The sequence below is a fragment of the Camelus dromedarius genome, chromosome 26 (genome assembly GCF_036321535.1).
Source record: "Camelus dromedarius isolate mCamDro1 chromosome 26, mCamDro1.pat, whole genome shotgun sequence".
Lineage (NCBI taxonomy): Eukaryota > Metazoa > Chordata > Mammalia > Artiodactyla > Camelidae > Camelus > Camelus dromedarius.
In genome coordinates this window covers 19,467,182-19,489,601 of record NC_087461.1, presented here as the reverse complement: position 1 = coordinate 19,489,601, position 22,420 = coordinate 19,467,182, and the positions used below count along the sequence as shown (strand labels likewise).

General features: G+C 51.5%; 1 protein-coding gene across 1 annotated transcript in view; it reads right to left on the bottom strand.

The window, feature by feature from the left end:
- LOC116150580 (disco-interacting protein 2 homolog C) overlaps window positions 1–18,802 on the bottom strand; it is a 32,355-nt gene extending 13,553 nt beyond the window's left edge. Inside the window, 13 exon segments of the mRNA XM_031444871.2 lie at window positions 321–409; window positions 939–959; window positions 3,234–3,435; window positions 3,843–3,957; window positions 4,902–5,110; window positions 6,197–6,333; window positions 8,351–8,482; window positions 11,789–11,857; window positions 13,551–13,653; window positions 13,776–13,885; window positions 14,131–14,254; window positions 18,548–18,658; window positions 18,788–18,802. Of these exon segments, the coding sequence (XP_031300731.2) occupies window positions 321–409; window positions 939–959; window positions 3,234–3,435; window positions 3,843–3,957; window positions 4,902–5,110; window positions 6,197–6,333; window positions 8,351–8,482; window positions 11,789–11,857; window positions 13,551–13,653; window positions 13,776–13,885; window positions 14,131–14,254; window positions 18,548–18,658; window positions 18,788–18,802 (1,437 nt within the window).
- Window positions 18,803–22,420: the final 3,618 nt, after the last annotated feature.

Below are 22,420 nucleotides of genomic sequence, written 5' to 3'. Positions count from 1 at the left end.
CCTGGGTGTCACATCAGGGCTGTGGGAGAACCAGGAACAAGTGCTCAGGGGATACAAGGACAGGAAGGGACTCACACTGGCCCCAAGCCTGCCAGTCCTGGGACTGTGCTACTGTCAAGTGTCCCCCAACACTGCATCTCCCAATAAACACGCTTTCCTTATAAAGCCACATGGTGTCGCTTGCGGGACCAGGAGGGCAGGTGGAAGACAGGGACACTGACTGGGCTGGCAGAGAGGGAGTGGAAGTCGATGATGTCTGTGGTCCGGCCCTTGGGTACCAGGTGGAGAGGAACTGGTGAGGTCTGGCTCTCTGTGCTCACCTTCCAGGCCTGGTTGTTGTCTTCTGTCTGGCCCAGGTCTCTGCCACTGGCCTGTGCAATCTGCTTCCCAGACATCAGGTTCCCCACCATCACAGTGAGGTGGGAAGCCCCATAAAAAGACCAGCAGGACCCCTAGGCAGGGTCGCTGCTCTCCTCTTAGCATCGTCCAGTTCCCTGGCCCAGAGGCTCTATCTCACTTTTTGCCTCTAAAGAGGCTAACTTACACCTAGAATTCTATTAGTTCCCTGAGCTCACTTCTGATGGGTTATTTCCTTCACTCCTGATTGGTTACTACTCTCACTTCTGATTGGTTCATTTGTAGCACTTCATTTGCATGGAGCTCACTCCTGATTGCTCTGTTTCTACAAAGCTTATTCCTGGTTGGTCAACTTCTGTTGTACTTTATTTGCATATGATGTTGCAAAGTATAAAACTGGCAGCCTATAAAAGGCCTGTGTAAACCTACAGACGGGGTCCAGAGCTTGAAGTGTTAACTCCTCTGGGCCCGTTGGCATAATAAACCTAGTTCTCCAACTCTCCAGTGCTGCTTGGTCTCTCGCCCGGATCCAGGTTGCTGTCACAACTGTCACAACCGAGCTGTAACACATTTTTCCGCAACAACAGAGGCAGGGCTGATTTCTGGAAAGAAGCAGCAGCACACATGTGAGGAAAATGTGATGAAGTTCCTGAAAACACGACCTCCCACTTCGGTACAGAGCTCACTCTGGAGAATCTTCTCGAAGACCCAGCTTTGAAAAGTCTCACGAGAACAGGGCTTCAAGTCAGTCACTGGGATGACAATGATGGCAAATGGGAACAAGCCCTGACAAGGGTCCACAGAGCCACACTTCTACCAAACTTCCCGGGCTCTACAGAGTCTGCTGCCTTTGGTTTCCAGTTGGGGGGCTGCTAAGACCTACTCACTTCAGTGACGATGAAAATAATGCAGAAGACAAGTATGAAATTTAGCATGTGACATATTTCAAAGTAGGTAAAGACGTGCATCTTGTTCCCTGTTGTTATCATGTCAGCGAGAGCTGACCATCAACAGCAACAAAATATTGTACATGTTTAGTAAGTGCCTCTTTGAATGAATTCAAGGAGTAACATGGCAGAAGGGGGAGGACATAGTCACTCACTCATCACTGTGAAGGCTTCGGGGTCTCTGGGCAATAGCAAACCAACCCGCTCCTACACGGACCACACCCCTCCTAGTCTCTGTTACTGACTTGATCACCAACGCTCACTCCACAGTGTATGAAGCATTTCAAAAGGGAAAAGCGGATACAATCCATCCTGACAGCTTTTCTTTTCTTTTTTAATGAAAGAAGTTTCTTAAAGAACTATAGAAACTTTTTCAAAATTTCTGACTGCAAGAAACCGTAGATACCTTTCTTATATTATCATTCACACATTTTCACTACACACGTGCATAGAAACCAAGACCTCAGGAGGAGGTCAGATGCTGCAGAGTACCAGGCCAGTGTGTGAGTGTGGGTCAGTGATGGGGGGGGAGCAGGACAGGAGGCTGGGAGAGCTTCACCAAAAGAGTTGCAGTATAAAAATCAGAAAAATCACGCGGCCAGCTTGTGTTTCATCCCTGGCTTGATCAAATCCATGCCGAGAGCCCCCCTGTGTCAGTCCCAGTGCTGTTCACACCCAGAGGCCAGAGGAGACAAGAGAGCCTATTTTTCATCCACTTCCTAGGCTCATGAAGGGCAAGCTGTGTCTTTCAGTGGCTTTGTCACTTGAAGCAATTGCCCGTAGAATAAAGAAATGGATGGTTCGGTCAGACGTGACTCTGTTCTACACGACAGTCACACAAGCCAGGACTGAGAGGGTGCAACAGAGGTGAGAGGAAAGAAGTGGAGAAGTTAAGGAGTCAGAATACAAGAGAATAATTTAAGAGGAAGAGCAGTGTTTGTCACTGTAAACACAAACCCAAGGTGCCAGGAAAGCAGGCATGCTGTGACTTTCTAGGTCTTGTGCCAGGAGAGGATCACAACCACCCCACGGATGCTGTGCTCAGAGGGCACAGCAGCGAGCGGCCTGGAGTCAGAGCCCCGGTGCCCACGCTCCTCCTCACCCAAACCTGGAGAGGCCGCCCACCCCATCTCAGCCAAGCTCCCTGCCCGGGGGTGGGCCCGGGGGTGGGCTGGTTCCTACAGCCACCACCAACTGCGCTGGGCCCCGTGCCCCTGACCACCTCTAGCTGACTTGTCCCTATACCGGGCCCCACTGCCATCCTATCGGGGGAGCAGAGAGCCGTCAGGTCTGGGCCTGTCTCTCCTGCCTGGTCCCACAGCCTTGGGTCAGCTCCTGACCTCCCTGTGGCATAGCTTACTCATTTCCTTGTAAAATCTGTGCCATGTATGCATTGTCTGTCATCCTAGCACCCTGGCCTGAGGGCACCCTGCCTGCCTGAGGTCGGCATGTCAAGTTGGAGGCCGGGACCCCGTTACTGTGCTGGCAGAGGGGCTGCTCCCCCACCACCCATGTTCTTGCAATAAATTCTCCACTGACAGCCGTGTGCAGCCCGAAGTGCAGGACGATGAGCTGTGTGGAGGATGACTCGGAAGTGGTGCCCATGCTCCCCAAGTGGCAGAGCAGCGCAACTCCTCACAGGCTTCCACGTGTCAACTGCTTGACTCACAAAACATGGAAGGAAGCCTCATGCTCATCTGGGCACAAGGGAGCTGTGACCCTGAGAGTGTCTGTTCCAAGGGCCACCCAGGAGATCGAGGTCTGAGCCCCAGCTGCACCCAGAAGAGATGCTACATCCCACCGCACCCTGGGGAGAAAGGGGCTGCATGGGAGGGAGCTGAGTTCCCCAGGAGCATGTGAATGGTGGCCGGAGGGGGAGGCTGAGGCCTTGCTGGCAGTGACCCGGGCCTGCACAACATTTGGACATACCTGGCTGCTTCTGCCGAGGCTTAGGCAGGTTGGTGACGCACGTGTGGTGGCACATCAGGATGTTGCAGGGATGAAGCGAGCCCTCCAGGAAAAGCTGCTTCATTTTGGACAAATGGACCCCCCCGAGTGGGGTTTTGGGGAAGGTGTTGGCCGGAACCAAGGCCTGACAGTAAACCCCAACTTGGTGTATGCTGTCGATCACCTGCAAAGTCATGGAGAGGAAACTGTGTGAAACCAGGTGTGATGGAAAGCCCTGTAGCAGATCCTCAGATGTGCAAAGCCAGCACACAGAAGCTGACACGGCACAAGCGGGGCCCCTGGCTCACCACACGTCACTGAGCAGAATGCACCGCGGGACATGTGGAACAGCATGCACATGCACCAGGTCATAACAGAAACGTCCCCTTGAGACTCCGCAAGCAAGTGGGAGCCAGTTCTGCAAATCCCCGAACCCTGACCCGAATCTCAGTCTGTACAGCCACCTCCCTAGGACACAACTGTGAGTTCACGGTCAATACAGCTGGTGGGTGAGTGCAGGGATGACCAGAGAGCACAGCAGCCACACCCCCAGAGGTGAGGGGCGCGGGGGGGGGGTGCCAGGAGAACTACCTGCAGCACCCTGCTCATCCACTGGAAGCTGTCCTCCTCCGTGGAGTCCAGCCTCTGCTCAGCCACAATCACTATCCTCTCGTCGTGTAGGACGGTCACCGAAAACACGGTGATCCTGTGGGGACAGACAGGATAGTGCAGTGAGCACGCACTGCAGATGCTCACGGAAGCACCAGCCCTGCTGGAAGGAGCTTCGCAGCTGGCTCCCAGGGTGACAGTGGCCTCTGGAAGGAAACTGCAGCTTCAACTCCCACGCGCTCAGCAAGGTAAGCACAGCTCTAGGGGAAGCCTGGGGGCATGAGGGCAGAACCACTCACATTTCCCATGGAGCCAGCCTGTGGCTCTGGGTGCCAGCCTCTGCCTCTCAGTATAGACAGAAGGAGCCGTTGTTAGAATGGCTGAAACTTGGCGAGCCGTGCAAGTCACATCTTGAGTTTGCACCTGTGAAACAACTCTCTCCCCATCAGCAGGAAGCTGTCATCTGGGAGCTAATGTGCCAGTTTTCCACTAGACGTGTCTGCCTCTCAGAGGAAGGATGGGCCATGGCAACCGGACCTCTGGGGTGCCCTCTGCACATGCAACCCTCAGCATCACCTCGTCCCACACCCACTTGCTTGGCAACCTGAGGAAGATCCACAGCAGCGATCATGCCCTCCAAGTGAGCAACCCCTCAGGAGCCGTGGACAGTGGCTCAGTGCTGACCATGTGCCAAGGTGGGTGGGGGCACCGCTGGGTCGGGGGAAGCCTGAGAGCCATTTTCCAGGCAGCTGGGGCTCAACCATCACCTCTGGGTCATTTGAAATGAGTTGCAGCAAGATATGCTGGGCTCTTTCCTGTGTAGCTACTTAGAAAAGTATGTTTCTCAAATGCATATTCTTATTTAACTTGGAACGGAAGTTACCAAAAATGTATTTATGGGCTCAGGACATTCAGAACCTTGTGGAATCTCAGAAGTCATGGACTCCAGTGGCTTCACTTCACAGAAGAGGACAGGTTGTCCCGTTAGAGCAATTTATGAGCTTTATCTAGAAAGTGTGGTCTGCAGAGAAGTGCGCTCACCTTCCTCGGTAGACAAACTTCATGGGCTCCATGGCCAGCACAGTGGCCACAATGTTGTCGGCATTGTGTCCGCGCCTGCTGGCCACCATCAGCCCATCCATCTTGCCCACCGTGAAGACGAGCCCCCCGGGGCCAACGAAGCCCAGCAGGCCTGTCCTCACGAAGGGGTACTCGCTGACCGGGGCCCCCAAGCTCATCACCAGGAACACCTGGGGCAGGCGGCTGAGTGCCGGGGGGTCCCACCCTGCCCTCCACCCTGCCCTCCACCCTCCTCCAGGGGGGCTCCTCACCTGAACCCAAGGAGGAGCCCCAGCCCCTCTTAAGAGGACTGTGGTGGTCTAAAACCAACTAAATCTTCTGCTAATAAAACCACCGCATAAAAGTGAGTGGAGAAGAAAAGTGCCTTTTAAACGACATCTGTCAGTTGTGAAATGCTCCCTATTCATTAAAACCCTATTTTTCCTTATTGAAAATGCACTGGAAAGAAACATACAGAGGAAGCAAGCCCCACCACAAGTTCAGACTCGACCCCAGTTTCCTCCAACCCGACAAGTCAGTCACACAGAAAAGACCGGTTTTGTTTGGACTGTGTCTCACTCAGTTTCAGGGGCATTTTAGAAACTTGAATCCATGTTCAGCAAAGCTGTCTGGACTAGATACCATATTGCACGTGTTCATGTCCAAAATCTACATGTTAAGAAACTTATCCCCAAACAATTCTTATTTTCTCACACACGACTTAGGCAGAATGTGCTCCTCCCAGGGTTGCGAATCACGTGGCCAAAGGACACAACTTCTGAGAAAACCGGGTGCAGCGCTGAGGCTGAGCCCACTGGCCTTACCCCCTAGCCTCCCACCACCACGCTAACCGTGCGCCACACCTGTGCGCACACATGCGCGCACGCTCGGGTGGCGCAGGCAGTCACCTGTGCAGTGTGTGTGTCTGTTCACACCCGGCCAAGTCTGGCTCCGGATGACAGGCCCTGAGGGGCCGCTGCTCCCGGCCCTGCAAGACGGAGCCTGCACTGCAGGCTCCCAGCCACCCACCTGTCTGTCAGCTGTGCTCGTAATAAACAGGTGAGGAGAGCAATTTTTAAAAGGCCCCTTTTAAAGAAACTACTTGCTCTTTTCCAGCTCCGGTTATGAGGTGGAAACAATGTTACTAAGCCAAATTTATTGAAAACCATAAAAAATGGCAGGAGAAATCCAGCTATTTAAATGACTGTGAACATGACTTATGTTTCTCTCACGTGTCTCATGCACCTGGTAGTGGCCATTTGTCACCTCCCACCTACCTCGAAGGCGTTCTTGGTCATCCCCGAAAGCCCGTAATAGGATGTGCCCGTAGCAACTGCACACACGCAGAGCTCCCCGACCTCGTCCGTCCGGCACAGCTGAGGAATCCCATCCGGCTTCACCGAACACATGATGGCTGAGCGCAGAACAGGCAGCACGGGGAATGTCAGGGAGAGGAGACAGTGGGGAGGAAGGGAGGCAGAGAGAAGAAACAAATGGATTCAAAAGAGAGCGCAAGTGCACGGAGCAGTGTCTACAGCAAAACATCAAATTTCACAGTTGTAACATCAGGAAATAATTCCAACCGCTTTAATTTTAGTGTGTAAATCGTATTTAAGGGAGTAACCCTTTCTGCCATCCCAATATGAGGGTGACATTTAGAATAAGCCTGAGGGTCACTGCCACACACTGCATGTCATTATCAAGTGCACACAGCCCCCGGGATGCAGCCTGCACTCTGAGACCGGAGAGCACAGAGCACCTCTTCAGCTCTTCTAAACGGACCACTTCCCAATGGCCATGGGCAGCTCAGTCTTCTATCTTAAATTCCCACAGCACACACCCCGCCCATGGTGACCCGCAGAGCACAGGCGCTTGGGGATGCAGCTCAGGGAGGCGGCATGAACACTGCGAAGGCTGAGCTGCAGGAAGAGCTAACAAGGCTTCCCGTGACCCCGTGGTTGGCACTGAGGGGACAGGACGTGCTGCATCAAAACCAGCCAGCTAAAGTGTGGGGAGACAGATGCTCAGCTCACTCCTACTAAGAAAAGTTCAAGGAAACATGACACTGAAATATTCTTCACCCCTCAGGTTGGTAAAAGTCAGAAAGTCTGAAAGTGTGCCAAGGACGAGGGAGTGGATGGAGAAGGAGGGTACCCCTACCAGTGGCAGGAATGTGAATCCCGCAGCCGGCCTGGGGACACTCGGGGTGGACAGCTCCGTGGGCGTGTGCCCGTCCACTCTTGCTCACCCATCCAGGGACGGGAGCACAGGCGAGCTATACCCTGCGTCAAACACCCTGCAGCTGCAAAAAGTGGGAAACTGCCCAACCGGGAGGGTTTGGATAAACTATTACGTGTTCAGACACTATAATACTACTCGGTCTGGAAAGGAACCTGCGAGCTCTTCACGTGCTACTGACAAATGAGCTTCAAGATGCAGGACCTAAGGACTCATGCAGGGCTCGATCATCACATGAAATTAAAGAAAGAAACAGGAAAAAATATGTGAGTGTGTGCATGTCTGTACGTGTATGTGCATGCCTGTATGTGTGCATGTCTACACTGTGTGTATATCCATAAGTCTGTACACATCCACAAGTGTCTCCACTGCGGTTGCCTCCCGTGGAAAAGGAGGCTTTTTATATTTTATAACCATCTCATCTTTTGAGGCTGGAAACTTGGGGAACTATTATTTATTTGAAAAACAAGTATTTTTTAAAGCAAGAAAGGAATGGAGGCTGGAGGCCTGGCCAAGGCAGAAGCAGTGTGGGCACATGGCCAGCTGCAGGGGGTTGCATGTGGATGCAAGCCCCCCCTTCCCCTCAAAGGTGAGACCACACCTGAGAGCACAAGGACCCTCAGGAGGGGAAGGCCCAGATCCTGGAGGAACTGCCCCAGGAAAGGCCATCCTCTCCCCAGGAACACCACGTGGGGAGAGATGGGACAGGTCAGGGACCCTCCAAACCAAACCAGGCTCTGTCTCCCACCAGCAAGTTGCAGGAGGTGCCCCCAGCACAGGGAAGGGGAGAGAGGCAGAAGGGGTTCAGCAAGGCAGACCCTTCTCCCAGGGTCTCACCTCTGCTCAACATGCAAATGGTTTTTGACTTTTAAAAAAGGTCTCTCGTGCTGAAGGCAAACCCGGCGAAGGATCCAGGAGCCCAACATGCCAGGATGACCGGTGGGAGCCGGACCTTCGCTCAGGGGGCCAGCCGCCCAGGTGCCACTGGGAGTGCAGGGCAGCACCGGTGCCCCCAGGGGTCCCAGGGCACACGCGGTGTAGAGGCCCTTCCTCAGCTTCACGAACATTCTGGGTTTTCTTCTGTCAGGTGAGGTAGTGTTATGGAGCAGCTTAGCAAACACTTGAGAAGACTACAGGTCAGGCTAGGGGCTGACCCGCATGCACACACCACCCGCGCCTGGGGCCACACTCACCTCCAGGCATCACGAGGCCGACGTCCTGCACAGTGAGTACAGGCAGCTTCTCTTCCGAGTCCCCTCGGATGACCCCGTAGGTCAGGCCATTCATGGAGAGAACGCCTCGGCCCGGGAGCTGGTTGCTGTCGTCTGTGGGCCCGTAACAGCAGTTTGTGTCTGATTAGAAGCACCCCAGCTGTCAGAGCACAGACATGTGTGTAAACATGCTTCACGCAGACCGGGGCTGCACCCTTGGTCCTGAAGGCCTCTGAAAGCCAGCATGACTGCCACATGTCCTCGTACCATTCTTAGCACCCACTCTCTGTTTAGGGGACACTAACATCGACTCATCTACCTCCAAGTGCCTCAAGCATGAAGACCCTGCAGTGCTCCCTCACCACGCTGCCTCCACCACAGACGGCCCATTCTCCATTCCCCACTCCCTCTCTCTGCAAGGTCGGATTTTCCAAGTTTGAGAAGTGCTAAGAAGGGGAATCCCATCCCCAAGAAAGAGGGCAGCAGTGAGGAGAAACGGCAGCTCAGTGCATCCAGCCTCCAGGCCCGATGCGCATTGTGTAGGCACGTGCTCTGTTGTTCCTGTGAGAATTGGGAATTGTCTGATGAGACGAGTTGTGAGGTGTTGGGGAAAGCACAGTCCTGCCACTCCCATGCTCTGCCTTCTCTGCTGTCCCGGCCTCGCCTCCACCCTGTTCCTCCCAAGGCCACGTGGCATCCAGCCTTGCTCTCCCTTCAAGCCCCTTACTCTTGCCTCCACAGAACCTTCTTCTGGCAGGTGGCCACGTGGCTTTCTCCCTCACTATCCTCCAAGGTGGCCCCAATATTTCACTGCTCATCCCTCCACCAAAATAGCTCCGCCCACTGCTGTCTCCACAGCAAGCATCATCTAACCATCCATGCAGGCCGCCTCCATCAGGGTCTGAGCTCCCTGTGGGCGGCAGGGTTTCCTTTTGGTCACTGCTGGACCCCACCCCTGGTGTATTATATCACAATAAACGTCTTCTGACAGTCAGTGAATAATAACACATTTCCAAGAACATGGACTTTACCCCTGCAAACTAAGGTTTCTTCAGTGTGAGCAAAGTTAGAGAGTGCAATTCAGGTAAACATCACATTTCTTTCTGTAATTTTCCACATACAAGTGCGTAATGTAGTTTTAGGATCTAAAACATGGACTTAAAATAGAAGTTTCCTACTTGGCCTTAAAATATCAACAAGGTTTATAATGAAACTAAAAACATAAATGGGCAAACATAAAAGTTAAAATTTGCAAAAAGATCTCCTTTGAATTAAGTAACTGGTGCATTTTAGAAAGAAGTGTGTGTCCAATGTCAATTACATCTCAATTAAAAAACAAATAAAGAAGCGTAAGAAAGTCTGAAAATAGAGCTTTTCTGTCTGTCACAATAGAAAAGAACAGCGCTGACGGGATATAAAAGAAGTCTTCTGAAATAGTAAGACCCACGTGAAAATACCTGGAAATGTGCCCCAAACACTGGAATCGATACTGATCCCCTCTTTGGCTTTTTCTTTTCTAAAGACCCCAACAAATCGACACTTTGAGATGGAAGACAGAGGAGCCAGGCAGGAACCCTCTGCTGCCAGGACACCCTCACCCCCATTCTCAATCAAGACTCCACGTGAGAGTCAGAAACCTTAACCCTCAGTGTCTGCCATGGGTTGGCTTGTGTCCCTCGCAAAGGTGTGTCCCAGTCCTGACCTTGTGAACCTTAAGTGTGACCTTCCTGGGAAACGGGGCCCTTGCAGGTGCGATGAGTTAAGATGAGGGGCCCTAAATCCAATGACTGGCATCCCTCTAAGAAGAGACAAGAGAGACAGACGCAGGGAGAAGGCAGGCTGGGGGAGGCGGAGCCCGGGAGGTGCACCCGCAAGCCCAGGGCTGCGGCACCAGCGGCAGCGGGAGAGGCGCCTGGAACACAGTCTCTCTCAGAGCCCCGGAGGGAGCCACTCTGTGACACCTTCACCTCAGACTTCCAGACTCCAGAACCAGGGTAGTGAATTTCTACTGTTTAAAGGCACCTAGCAAACGAATACTCTGAGTAATAATTTAAAAGTACACCTGTTTTTATTTGTAAAAAGCCACATGAAAGCAAAATGCTGGACTAGCTGTGACACACGCCAGGTATGGGAAGATTTAAGAACTTAGGTTGCACCTGAGACGCCAGGAGGGGAAGTTTTTTTATGACCCAGCACCGCACAGTCTGCTGGCTTAGTCACGAGGTCCACTTTCCTGCGTCAGTGATAGTAAGAAGCACTGTTTAACCCACAGCAGAGCCTCTGCCCAACCATCCATCCCTTTTCTCAACACTGCTCCTGCCCCTGGGTCGTCATTTCCCCTGGACAGATAGGGAAACTGAGGTGCAGAGCAACTTGGGCAGCAGACGATTCTTGGGCACAGGTGACCTGCCTGGAGCTACAAGCTACAGAAGGAGGGACCGAGTTCCAGCCAGGGTGCGCTGTGCCACGCTCTCTCCCCGACGCCAGCCGGCTCCGGAGTGCGCGTGCAGGCTGTGCTTGTGTCTCACTGACCAGCGTCCAGATGGTCACAGGGAAAGAAGCCGGCTGGGCCGGAGCCCCAGCTTCTGCCTGTGCGATGCCTGCGTGCTCTTATTCTAACAAATTCTGGTTTATCAGGAAATAACAAATCCCACTTTCCGTATTTATGTTCCTATCACTCACATGAAACAACTAGAATTTTTTTCCTTCAGAAGAGATAATTTCAGAATAAGAAACTTAAAAAGAAAAGTGGGTGAGTGGAAATTATCATATATAAATCAGACACAGTGAGCGTCTCGGCAGCTACACCACACATTTCCTGAGCTCTGAGCATGTCGTAAGTAATACGGTCACCCCTCCATTAAAGATGCCTACAGCTCTGAATGGTCATCACTGCCCAAGTGACACTGGCGACAGTGAGACACATTCCACACAGCTCATGCTGAAGTTTCGGCCAAGGGGAAAACGTGTGAGATACTTTTCCCCTGCAGCATAAGAAACAGCAGATTACTGACATGTTCATTTATCAATGACTCACAGGCAATAAAAACAAGAATGTGGCAGCCAAATCAGATGTACGGGAGAGTGACCCACGTGCGAGACGTCAACATCACTTCTGTGCATCTTCAGTGCAACCGTGGGGAGAAAGATACTGAACTTCCAGAGCCTGAGAAAGGCCCTTACAGCCAAAACCTCAGAGTGCGTGCCCAAGACTCAGGCGAGGAGCTACTGATTCACTGGTTTGCTGTGCTTCTGGGAGTTGTGTCAGCTGACAACTTAACACTTCTAACAATGGCGGCTTTTCTTTATAACAGGGGAGGAAGGGGCTTCCTCAGGACGCACCGCACACAGATCACAACTCTAACCCCGACACTGAGCACATTCAAAGGTAAACAGGACACAGTGGGGCAGGCGCCACACTTACTGTTAGGATTCCATGCCAGAGCCCAGCGTCTTTCTTGAAATACAACACATTCACAATCATTTCAGCTATACAAATAAAAAGAGTCAAAGATTTTTACTTACAAAAGATGAGCGCAGACCAAAGGACAAAGAAAACACAGTATCACATCAGTGGGAAATAATGGGTTTTGGGAAAATACCATTTCACTCTGTCTTTGCATAAATGCCTCAGCCTCCAGTCAGAGCCATTTAAAAATGCTGGCCCACCTGGAAAGTGCTTCCAGGTGAAATTCTGACACGTAACCTAACAGCAACGGCTCGTCACACCATCACTTAAAACACCTTGCTCCTTCTCTTTTTGTATATTTGCTTTCCTTCTCCATGCCCATTCTTTTTTAAAAGATTCTTTTCATTTCCATCACACATGCAGGAAGGAGAAGGAAACACTGAGTATTTGCAGGAACTGGTGATTTCCAGCAAACGCTCACCAGAACGCTCACCAAAGCTTCAGTCCCGTGTGCCTCACCCCTTTCGAAGACAGATGTTCAAAACACACAGCCTGTGTCCTATTTTATGTGAGATTTTTTAAAGTGGATAAACGGAGTAAATACATGTATCTTTCCTCCCCCGCCCTTCAAGAGCAACAGCCCTGGATCTTCAAGAAATTAGGGCAAGGAATACAGGTCATGAGCTTATAAGAAAAGCTGGGGCTAAAACTGAATACACCGACGCAAGGGTGTGATGGTTAGAGGAGACGTGTCTCGACGTGTTGAAAGCATCTGGGAAACTAGCCCAGAGACCAAACATCAGGAGAACATCTCTGCGAGACAAGTGAACTGCCCCTAAAAGGGGAGACGACAGAGGGATGGAGGGAGCGAGAGAACGAGAACAGCAAAAAGAGGGAAGCATCTCCTTCCACAGCGTGTGACAGATGCCACACCAGCTTCCTCCGCACCGCAAAGGTTCCAGCACGGTGGGCGCCTGCGACGTGGCTCAGGTGGCGCCCTGATCCCAGATGCTCCAGCAGAAGGAGCGGAGGGTACATGGCCTGACCCTTCCTTCCATGAGCCCGTCAGCATTGTCAACCTGGTTACCTCTGGTCACCCTAGCTCTGGGCCCGCAGGACCATCCCAAACGGCAAAAAAAGCACATCAAGAAACCAGTTCTCTGACCGTGGAACCCAGCCCCAGAATCCCCGAGTCAGCTGGTAGAGGGTGGTGGCTGAAGCGTGGGCACTTTTTTTAAAACTCCCGAAGACATTCTGACCTGCACCCAGGCATTAACACATACCAATGGTGTCAACTATCTGTTAGAACCTCAACTGTTTTCTCCCAAATTCCCACATTGAAGCCCTAACCCCAAGTATGTCTGTGTCTGGAGATGGGGCTCTAAGGAAAGAACTAAAGTCACAGGGTGGGGGCTGATCCAAGAGGACTAGGGTCCTTCCAAGAAGAGGAGCAGACATCAGAGCTCTCTGCTCACACATACAGCAGAGGCCGTGTGAGGACACAGCGAGGAGGCACTGTCCGCAGACCAACCCTCCGGCACTGGATCTCAGACTTCGGCCTCTAGACTGTGAAACAGCCATGTCGGTTGTTTAAGCCGCGGTCTGCAGTGTCCGTTAGCCACCAGGGCAAAGACACTAACTGAACAATCCGACAAACTGACTTTCCATGCAGCCGGGTGCAAACTCATCACAACTCCCCATTTGTAACTAGTGGGAACAATGCACATCCCACAGGGCTGGGGTCAGGGTCCCACAGGAAGGACCTGCCTGTACCTTCCATGTAGCCACAGGCCTGGGTGAGGGCCTGGCAGTGGGTGAGAAATGCGATCCCGGTCACAGTCACCCCGAGCACGCTTCCGTCCTTGCATGTCTTGTACTGCAATGGTGGTGGTGATGTCGGGGTGAAGCGAGGGCCCACACCACCAGTGACCCCGGGCCCTGACCCATAACAGTACTTGTTGCTCAGTTCCCCAACCTCATCCAGACCCAGCGATTCACCTTGATATATGCAGTGTCATTATTTGCATCCTTAATGTGTGGGAACCAATCCCGAGGAGGTTTAGAGGGAAATTTTGACTCTGTGACAAACCATAAGAGCTTTGGCCAACCTTGGGAATAAAGGACAAACTCCTGTTAGACAAGCATCTCCAGAAGACAGGTGTGACCACCACCTTCCTGCTGGCTGCCTGCTTTACAATGCACAGCCAGGCTGACCCCCGGGGTTTCCACTGAGTCTAAGACCATGCCCACGGGCCGCAGCCCCGGCAGCGGGATCTCAGGGCTCGGGTTGAACGCACGCAGGATGCTGGCAGAGAACTCGTGCGGGGCAGGGGGGTGTGGGGCCAAGGCTCACCTTTGAACTGTGGGATCTCCCCGGTCGGATTTTTTGGCAGCCCTTTGTGGCAGACATCACTCGTCAAGGCTACCGTCACCCCACAGCTTCCCAGCAAGAACCCGATCTGCTGGCTGCCTGCGTCCTGGGAGGGCGGCAAGGGGGGAAGGGTAACAAGAAACGGTGGTGCTGCTCTCCCAGCAAACCTGGCTTGCTCTTGGGCCCTGGGATGGCACAAACCTCCCTGACGACAGGGATGCACCTGCCAGCTGTGTGACCTGCGTGAACAGGGCACTAGCTTGGCCCTGGCTCCTCATGTGTGCTGTGAGGGTAAAGCACAGCCATCTCCTGAGCCTGCTGGGAGGGACACGCCAGGAGAGCCCACAAGGTGCGCGGTACGGGCTGGCGCTCCCTCCAGCTGTGCGAGACTATGACTGAGGGACAGAGAGGGTCCAAGAACATGCCTCTGCACCCCAGAAAATCTCTGACCACATCTGGCCTGGTGGGCTGGACACCCACGTGGACCACAGACATGAAGAGCATGCCCATCCTGTGGAGTGAGGGCTCTGGGGCACAAGCCTTGGGGTCTCTGCGTGACCAGCATGGCTCGGGGCGGGTGCTGTGGGAACCAAGTGTGCTGGGGCTGATGGAACCCAGCCACCCACAAGCCAGCTCAACGCACTCTCTTCGCTCCCAGCACTCCCAGCGGCTACGAGTCAGAGAATAAGATGAAGCAGGAAGCAGCCAGCACTCCTAGAACAGAGGCGTCAGGACTCTGAGCTGACACCGTCTTCCCTCTCACGTGAGAAGGCGGTTCTCACCTGCGTAAAACCGGCAGCCTCAGCATCAACTGCTCGTCCAAGGGGCTGCTTCACACCAGTCTCACCAAACATATAAAAGCTACATCTCTCCACGTGGAATTATCACAGCCAGCCCCCCACGCCCTTGTAGCCCTGGCACTCGGCGGACGGGGACTGTGCCATTTCCAGGGCCCCTGGGGGACTTTTCCTTCAAGCAGTGCTTTTTCAGTCACTCCAGCGTGAATTTGAAAATCACATTGCCAAAAGCCATGACCTCGAAAAGGGGCAGGGAGACAAGTTCTGACGCCAGGGTTAGCGGCAGGAGGGCGTTCCTCCGTGAGTGTGAATTTCTGGGACAGTCAAGGGAAGACCACTCGGAGTGGCTCAGGAGAGGGAGCACAGGGGCGACTGCCACGGCTCACATGGAGGCCTGCTGTCCCCTGGGCCTGTCTTCCTAATGTCTGCCCTAAAGACCCTCAGTTACAGAGGAAGGGACGAGAGCGGCGGCACCCAGACCCGCAGGTTCTGGGAACCTCATCTTCCACGCCTGCTCCTCCCTGTCCTCTTGGTCTGGAAACTCCCACTTGGAGCCCCAGTCAGTCACCAGCTTTGCAGAAACAGCCCCACGCACCCACCCCGTCAGGCTGAGATGAGACCCCGCACCGGCTCTCAGAGTGGCCGGAGTGTCTCCTGCCTGTGCTGGGGTCCCTGAAACTAAACCCATCTTGACCCCAGAACCTGAAGCAGAGCCCCCAGTCCCAAAAGGGACCTGGGGACAGGGTCCTGAGCCATGATATGCGAAAGCCCATGCCACTGTCGGATAGACTCCCTCTTGGGAAGAAAAGGAACTGCCCCTCCCGGCTGGAGCTCTCGGGCCCTGACACTTCCCCCTGTGTTTCCTGGGTGCCTTTCCCTGGAATGGCTTGTTTCTGGCCTGGGCTGGGGGCCGGCCCTTCCTCTGAAGAGCTGAGCCATCAAGGACCACAAGTTCTCACGAAGGACTCTTTTGTTGTTCACAAAGAGCTGGACCACACCTGAGTTAAAAGCCTTCTTTCTCTTCCAATCGTTCTCCAGTACAGGAGCTGCGTCAGTAGGTCCCTTGCCAGGCAGTCTCTCTGCACCCGCAGGCTCTGCAGGTAACTTCTGGGGCACTCCACTGTCACCCCTGCCCCAACTCCATCTCAGTCTCCCAGACAGAAAGCATCAATCCTACCCTGAAAAGGATTCTCTCCCTAATAAATGTGAGGTGAGTTCACGGAAAGTCTCAGTCAAGAGCTTGTGGCCCCACAACTACCAACTGGTGCTCACTCAGTTTTGACCCCTGTCCGCCCAGATCCCCGACCTATCAGCTGGCAGCCTCAGGGGGTGGGGGAAGACAGTAACACAGAGACAAAAAGGAGAGCTGAACTCCAGACGCACTGCCCTGCAGGGTCCGCACAGGGCAGGCTGGAGACCAGTCAGTCTGAAGATTATTACGGCCACATAATCAAGTGGATCAAAGAAATCTGACACCAGGGATTTTCCTTATCAATACCAACACAAATATGTCATTAATGTATTTTTTGCCAATTAATTTTGAACTTTTTATTTATAATGGAAATTTCCAAGCACACACAAAGGTAGAGAAAAGGAGAAAGAATCCTATGTACCCATCATTGGCTTCAACAGTGATCAACATCTGGTACATCTGGTCTCGTCTCTTACCCTAAACACAGGCACACATGCAGACTGGAGAATTCTAAGACAAATCCCACAAACGCATCAGCTGGGTGGACCTTCCCCTCTGGCTGCCCCGTTTCCTTCCCTCCCCACTGACTCCCTCTGATTTCCTGTAGGAAAACGCACTCCCGGGGGAGGGCTCATGGGCTGCTTCACATGAGGTTTTAAGTATGGGACAAGACATCACTGTTCCTCCCTCCAGAGATGTTCCACTCTAACAGGATATGTGAAACCCTTATTAAAGCAAACAAATGGGCCATGTGCTAGAATCTAGGGAAGACGGTCTCCATCGGTGCAGGACGGTGAGCCTCCTGGAGGTGGTGCCTCTCACAGGAGACTCCCCCGAGCAGAGGCGTCCTGCTGCTCCAGCTACACAGAGGCCAGCACTGATGGGCCAGGCCCTGCCCGGCTGGACGACTGTGGCCTCAGGGCCCCCTGTGTCTCCGGTCCTACGGCACTCAGAATACGCACAACCGCAGCCCCTGATGGCCTTGCTTCTCCCCGGAGTGGGGTGGGGGCAGAGGGAAATCTGCTTGGCCAGCTCAAGAGGACTGGCCGGCCCTGTCCAGATCTGCCCATCACAGCACAGACGTCTGCAGGTGCCTCTCTCGGCCTGTCCACTACACGGCTCAACTGTTGGAGAAACCCTGACTTCTCCTGCTATGAACTCCTCTCCTTTCACCCCAAGAATCAGAACAGGGAAGAAATACACGTACATTGGGCTGGAGACTTTGGTGAGGGTCATTAAGCAACAGTTAGGATTTGGAAAATTTGGTTATCTTTAGGCCCTTTATTTTGAGACAGGCCTGCTGGGCACAGGACAGGTGGACAGAGGAGCCATAAACTTCATCACCTATGCTCACGTGCACACCTTAGCCCAGGCTGAACGGCACCACACCCACAGATTCTTTTATTTAAAAATATGAAGATTTCTAAGAATGAATGTCATCCCTGATGTCACAGACCGAGGCCCAATGCACAGCTTCCGGCTCCCTGAGAATCTGGTGCCTCTTGCTTTGTCCCAGCACAACGTTAGGGAGAGGGGGCCAGGAGGGAACCACTGTTTCTTCCAAGAGGGGCTTTTTGGTCCTGAGATCCAGAGTGACACCATGAAGGTGTGAGTGGACCTGGGAGGTCACAGCCTGGGATGACAGAGACAGCTGGCAGGCAAGTCTCAGAAGCCTAGGACACGCCAGTGAGACACACTGGGCCTGCCCCCAGGACTGCAGGCAGGTGAGGTGCTGGAGGCAAACCTTGCAGATGCCAGTGCTTCCTCCTCAGGGCACTGGGGGGGTTCTGGGGTCCAGGGCTGCAGGGCTCACTCTCCCCCCTTCGGGGGCCGCCCGCAGCCCCCTTGATACTTGCACACGCCCAGGAGGCCAAGCAGGGAATGTGCAGATTTTGTACCCAAGAAACGGATACAGCAGCCATTCCACAATCATTTTCTACAGGAAAGTGGCAGTGGGAGACGTGCTATTCACAAGGACAAAGACACACACACTGTTGTGCAGGATGTGCACAAAGTTCATTCCTGACACTGGCCTACTCTGTAACAGCAAGATTAGTGATTTATTCTAGTTACAGAGTAAGATCTGACAAATCATAGGTGAGCCTGGGACTTGACAATGTCTGAGCACCTGAACAAATGCAACAACCATGACCCCTGAAATAAAAGTAAGTGAAAATCCCTCGTTTACCCAGGTTTCAGTGGAGTGACATGGAGGAACGGGATCCTGGAACCCGTGCTCACTAGCGGATCACTTAGCTCCGGCAAGGCAGGTCCACCTCTGCTCGCCTGGCAGCTGAGCTACGCCATGGTGTCAGTGCTGCCCCTCTGCTGAGAACCAGTGAGACACCCTAGGTGTCTGACCCCACAACAGAACGTTCCGGCACAGCCGAGCGGACATCCAGTTCTTTACCTTTTGCGTGAGGGGCACTTCGATGGGCAAGGGAACGTCTTCAGCCAGCAGGCAGCCATAGAAAGCCACCATGGATGCTGCAGGGTCATTGTTGGGGAATACCAGCTCCACCTTGAGTGACAAAGCAAGAGGGATTAACCACTGACAGTGCCACTGGAACAAAAACTAGGGTCATTGATAAAAAACATGTTTTAGTAAGTAGCTGACGCTCCTCCTCTGACTTATGTGGGAGGCACACACCTCACCCAGGGCCATCTCTGACACACACTAGGCTGCAACCGCCCTTGCTGTTTGCACGTGATCCTCCACAATGACACGTATTTTCACAGATAAAACTACCCTGCTGCACACACTTGGTTTTTTGCTGTTCCCACTTGGCACTATGCGTGTCCTTGCACTTCCACAGAGCCTTGGCAATCGTGACTGAATGCTACACACTTCCTTACTGATGTGCGGGCTGGTAGCTGACTCTACTCCGATCCCCAAGCCTTGGTTTTCTTACCTGAAAAGCGAGAATACTGGTAGAACCTACATCCTAGTGTTGCAGTAAAGGTCCAACGAGAAAATGTGAATAAGAGCTCATGCCATGCCTGGCACACAGCGCGCAGCCGTGAACCCCACCGCCGGCCCGACTCAGCCTCTTGGCGCTGACAGGTGGGGCTTGTCAGCCTGCATCTGCAGCATCCTGGCTTCCTGCCCTCCCAGGGGAGGCTTCAGTCAACACCTGCCCTCGCATCTTCCAGCCGGGCATCACCTCTCCAGCTCAGCTCTGATGAATGAGGAGTACTCATGGAGTTCTAAAAGGTTCATTTAAATTACCATCCAAATAACCAAATAATGGATAGTATGATTTTTTAAATGTTCTCTGTAAGTCCTTAAGAATATCTTAATGAAGAACAATTTTCCACCAGATGGTTTATATTCCTTCTTCCTTGTATGAACTGTTTCTCATTTCCTTGGCTACGTATTTGCTCATGTTTTGACATTTCCCCTAAAATCTGGATGAATTTTAAAAATATTTCATAGTATTAACTCTTACATTTGATGCAAAGACTTCTTGATATGTTTTCTGTTTCACTTTGTGCATCCAGTGTCATATGTAAATTTGTCAAACTTTTCCTTTATGTTGTCACCTACTGTTTGGAGAATGCTTTATCCAATTTAAGTCACGTGGCGCTCACGCTGGTGTCCACAGCGGAGCTACCGTAACTCAGGTCCACTTGCTATCCTGCCACCCCACACTCCTGCCGGAGCAGTCCCTCCAGCTCTCCAGCTTTAGAAGCACCCGCCAGGAAGTAAGAGCAGCCCTGCTTCCAGATTCCCCACGAAGCTCCGCAGGCCTGCTGCTCCTTCCACACGGGCTCCCCCCACGTGCTGCTGTGGATTGGCATTCCTCTTCTGTGTCGATCATTAAGTACATAAATCCCATGATTTAGCACATGCATATCATTTTTACATTACTTTATTCAGGAATTTAATCCATTTTTTCTTTAAATATGCCCTAACTAGACGTTATTAACCTTGTCGTGAACAGTTGGGTAAGACATCCTCATCACCTCAACATCTAAATATGCAGGTTGCATAAAGGACTCAGACGGCAGCTGAGGACAGAGTGACTGTGTCTTAAACTGGGCCCTGTTGGTGCCTTACCAAAACAAGATAGTTGGTGGAAACAAAATTAAGTCTGGGGTCACGTGAAGATTATCTTTCTACACGGCACTCCCACAGTTTACTCAAATCAGCTAAAGGAGAGAGAAATGAAACTGGGAGGCCAACGAAAAGCCATTCAGCACTACTGCAAAATTTTGAGAAACCCTGTGAAATGCCTGTTGATTAGATATTAATCCTTATTTTGTCCCCAAAGTACCCAGACAGATGCCTGGCTACCATTAGTAGGACTTTCAAGGAAGAATGAAAAGATGTATTTGTCTGTCTGTGCATATGAACCACAACCAGTTATTTAAAAGATGATCTGAGTTTGCATTGGCCTCAGGTGCTCTCCCTTCAACTGCTGGCTGGAGACCTGACAGCTTTGCTTTGAGATCTGGATCTGGTGAAGCCACAATATGCAATTAAATGTCTGTAAGGGGCCAGGGCACCACTGCTGCAGATCTGCCTTCCCTGAAGCAGACCAAAACAGAAGGCGCTGAGAAAATGCAGAAGATGTTGCAGTTCCATCCAAAACTGATGGCTGCACCTACTCAACAGAGGACTAGTTAACTACTGACTTGCTAGCCCTCCCAGAATATCCATCCTGCAGGCAGGCATCTTCATCAAGAGCCAGACATCGCACAGGTCAGTCTATTTCCAAGAAGAGATTCCACTTGGGCTCCTAGCCCAGTTCTGCTCAAAGGAAGGGCAACTTGAGGCAGGATTTAAAATTCCCACTGCTTGATCACTCAGGTTCATGCTGATAAAGCCACATCACTGAGCCTTGCAGAGTTTGGTTAAAACATGATGAAATGTTATATTAAAGTGAATAAAAGCAGAGTATAAAATTGTACATTATATGCTCTCAAGAATATAAAAGTAAAAATGTGACAATGAATATATATATGTTCATGTATGACTGAAAAATTGTGCTCTACACTGGAATTTGACACAACACTGTAAAATGATTATAAATCAATAAAATAAAAAAAAAAGAATATAAAAGTAATGAATAGGGTCAAATACCTAAAGGCTTTTTCAGAATCAACACTGAAATTTGTTTCAAGGGAGGGAAGACCATACTTGATCATTCTTGCTAAGTGTTTCTCTCACACCCGAATCAGTCACAAGGCCCGTGTCTTGGGGAATGCAGGCAATCGCGGTGCAACACCATACAGCACAGAGATACTTCATGCTCCTATACCCACGGTTCCTTTCTGTCAGCTCCCTGACACCCCTAGCACCTCACTGCACTAGACTTGCGCAGAGCAGAACAGGCACCTGCAGCCCACCTCCACCCTCTCCCTCCTCCGCCACGCACTTCAAAAAAAAATAGGGCAGACTTTAAGTTAGCAAGGATAGGATAGGCTTCACTGCAAGAACAAATAAACCATAAAATTTTGGTAGCTTAAAATAAAAAAGGTTTTTTTCTCTTTCTTGCCTCATGATCTAATGTGAGTCATTATGTGAGTCCATCTTAGAGTTATGCAATCTGGAGTATGACAGCTCTGAATTCACCACAGCAGGGAAAGAGTGAGATGAAGGAGGTACATGAGCTTTTCACTTCCTCTGTGTACAAGTGACTTTCTTGTTAAATCCATCTATTAGTCACTTAAAGCAACCCTCAAGATTTAATCTTTTTCAAGCTGAAAATAGAAAATTGTCTATTGCCCAAACTCTCACTTTTGGATGAAGTCAAGTAAAATAATGGAAAGGGGAAAAAACATTCCAGAAGAGAATCTAGGAGCTTAGGAAAACTATGGACAAAAGTGTTCCTAGAGAGCAGAACTATGGATTAATAAAACATCTCCCCCACTCCCAGGGTCAGAGCCTTCACAGCGTTTGCTGTTTGTCTGCCATCTTGTTTCCCAATTAAGAGTTTTATTATGGTTGTGTCTGTGCTCTACTTTTTTTCTTTTGAATGCGTTTGGAAGAACACATCATTTGTCTTTTTATTTCATATGACACAATACAAATAGGAATTGCATTTGGACTTATTGTGGAGGGCCATGTAGATAAGCTTCCTCAATTTGCATACTAAGGATGTATAGGAGAGTGGATGTTGGGAGACAAGGTGCAGTGTCATCCCATTGTGTGACCAACAAACATGCTCCTGGCAGAAATACCTAAGGAAGTCACTTATCTGCCATTTCATATTGAATTTAACATAAGCAAGAGTAACAAGGAGTTAGGTCTATAGCCTGCTAATTTAGCATGGCAAAT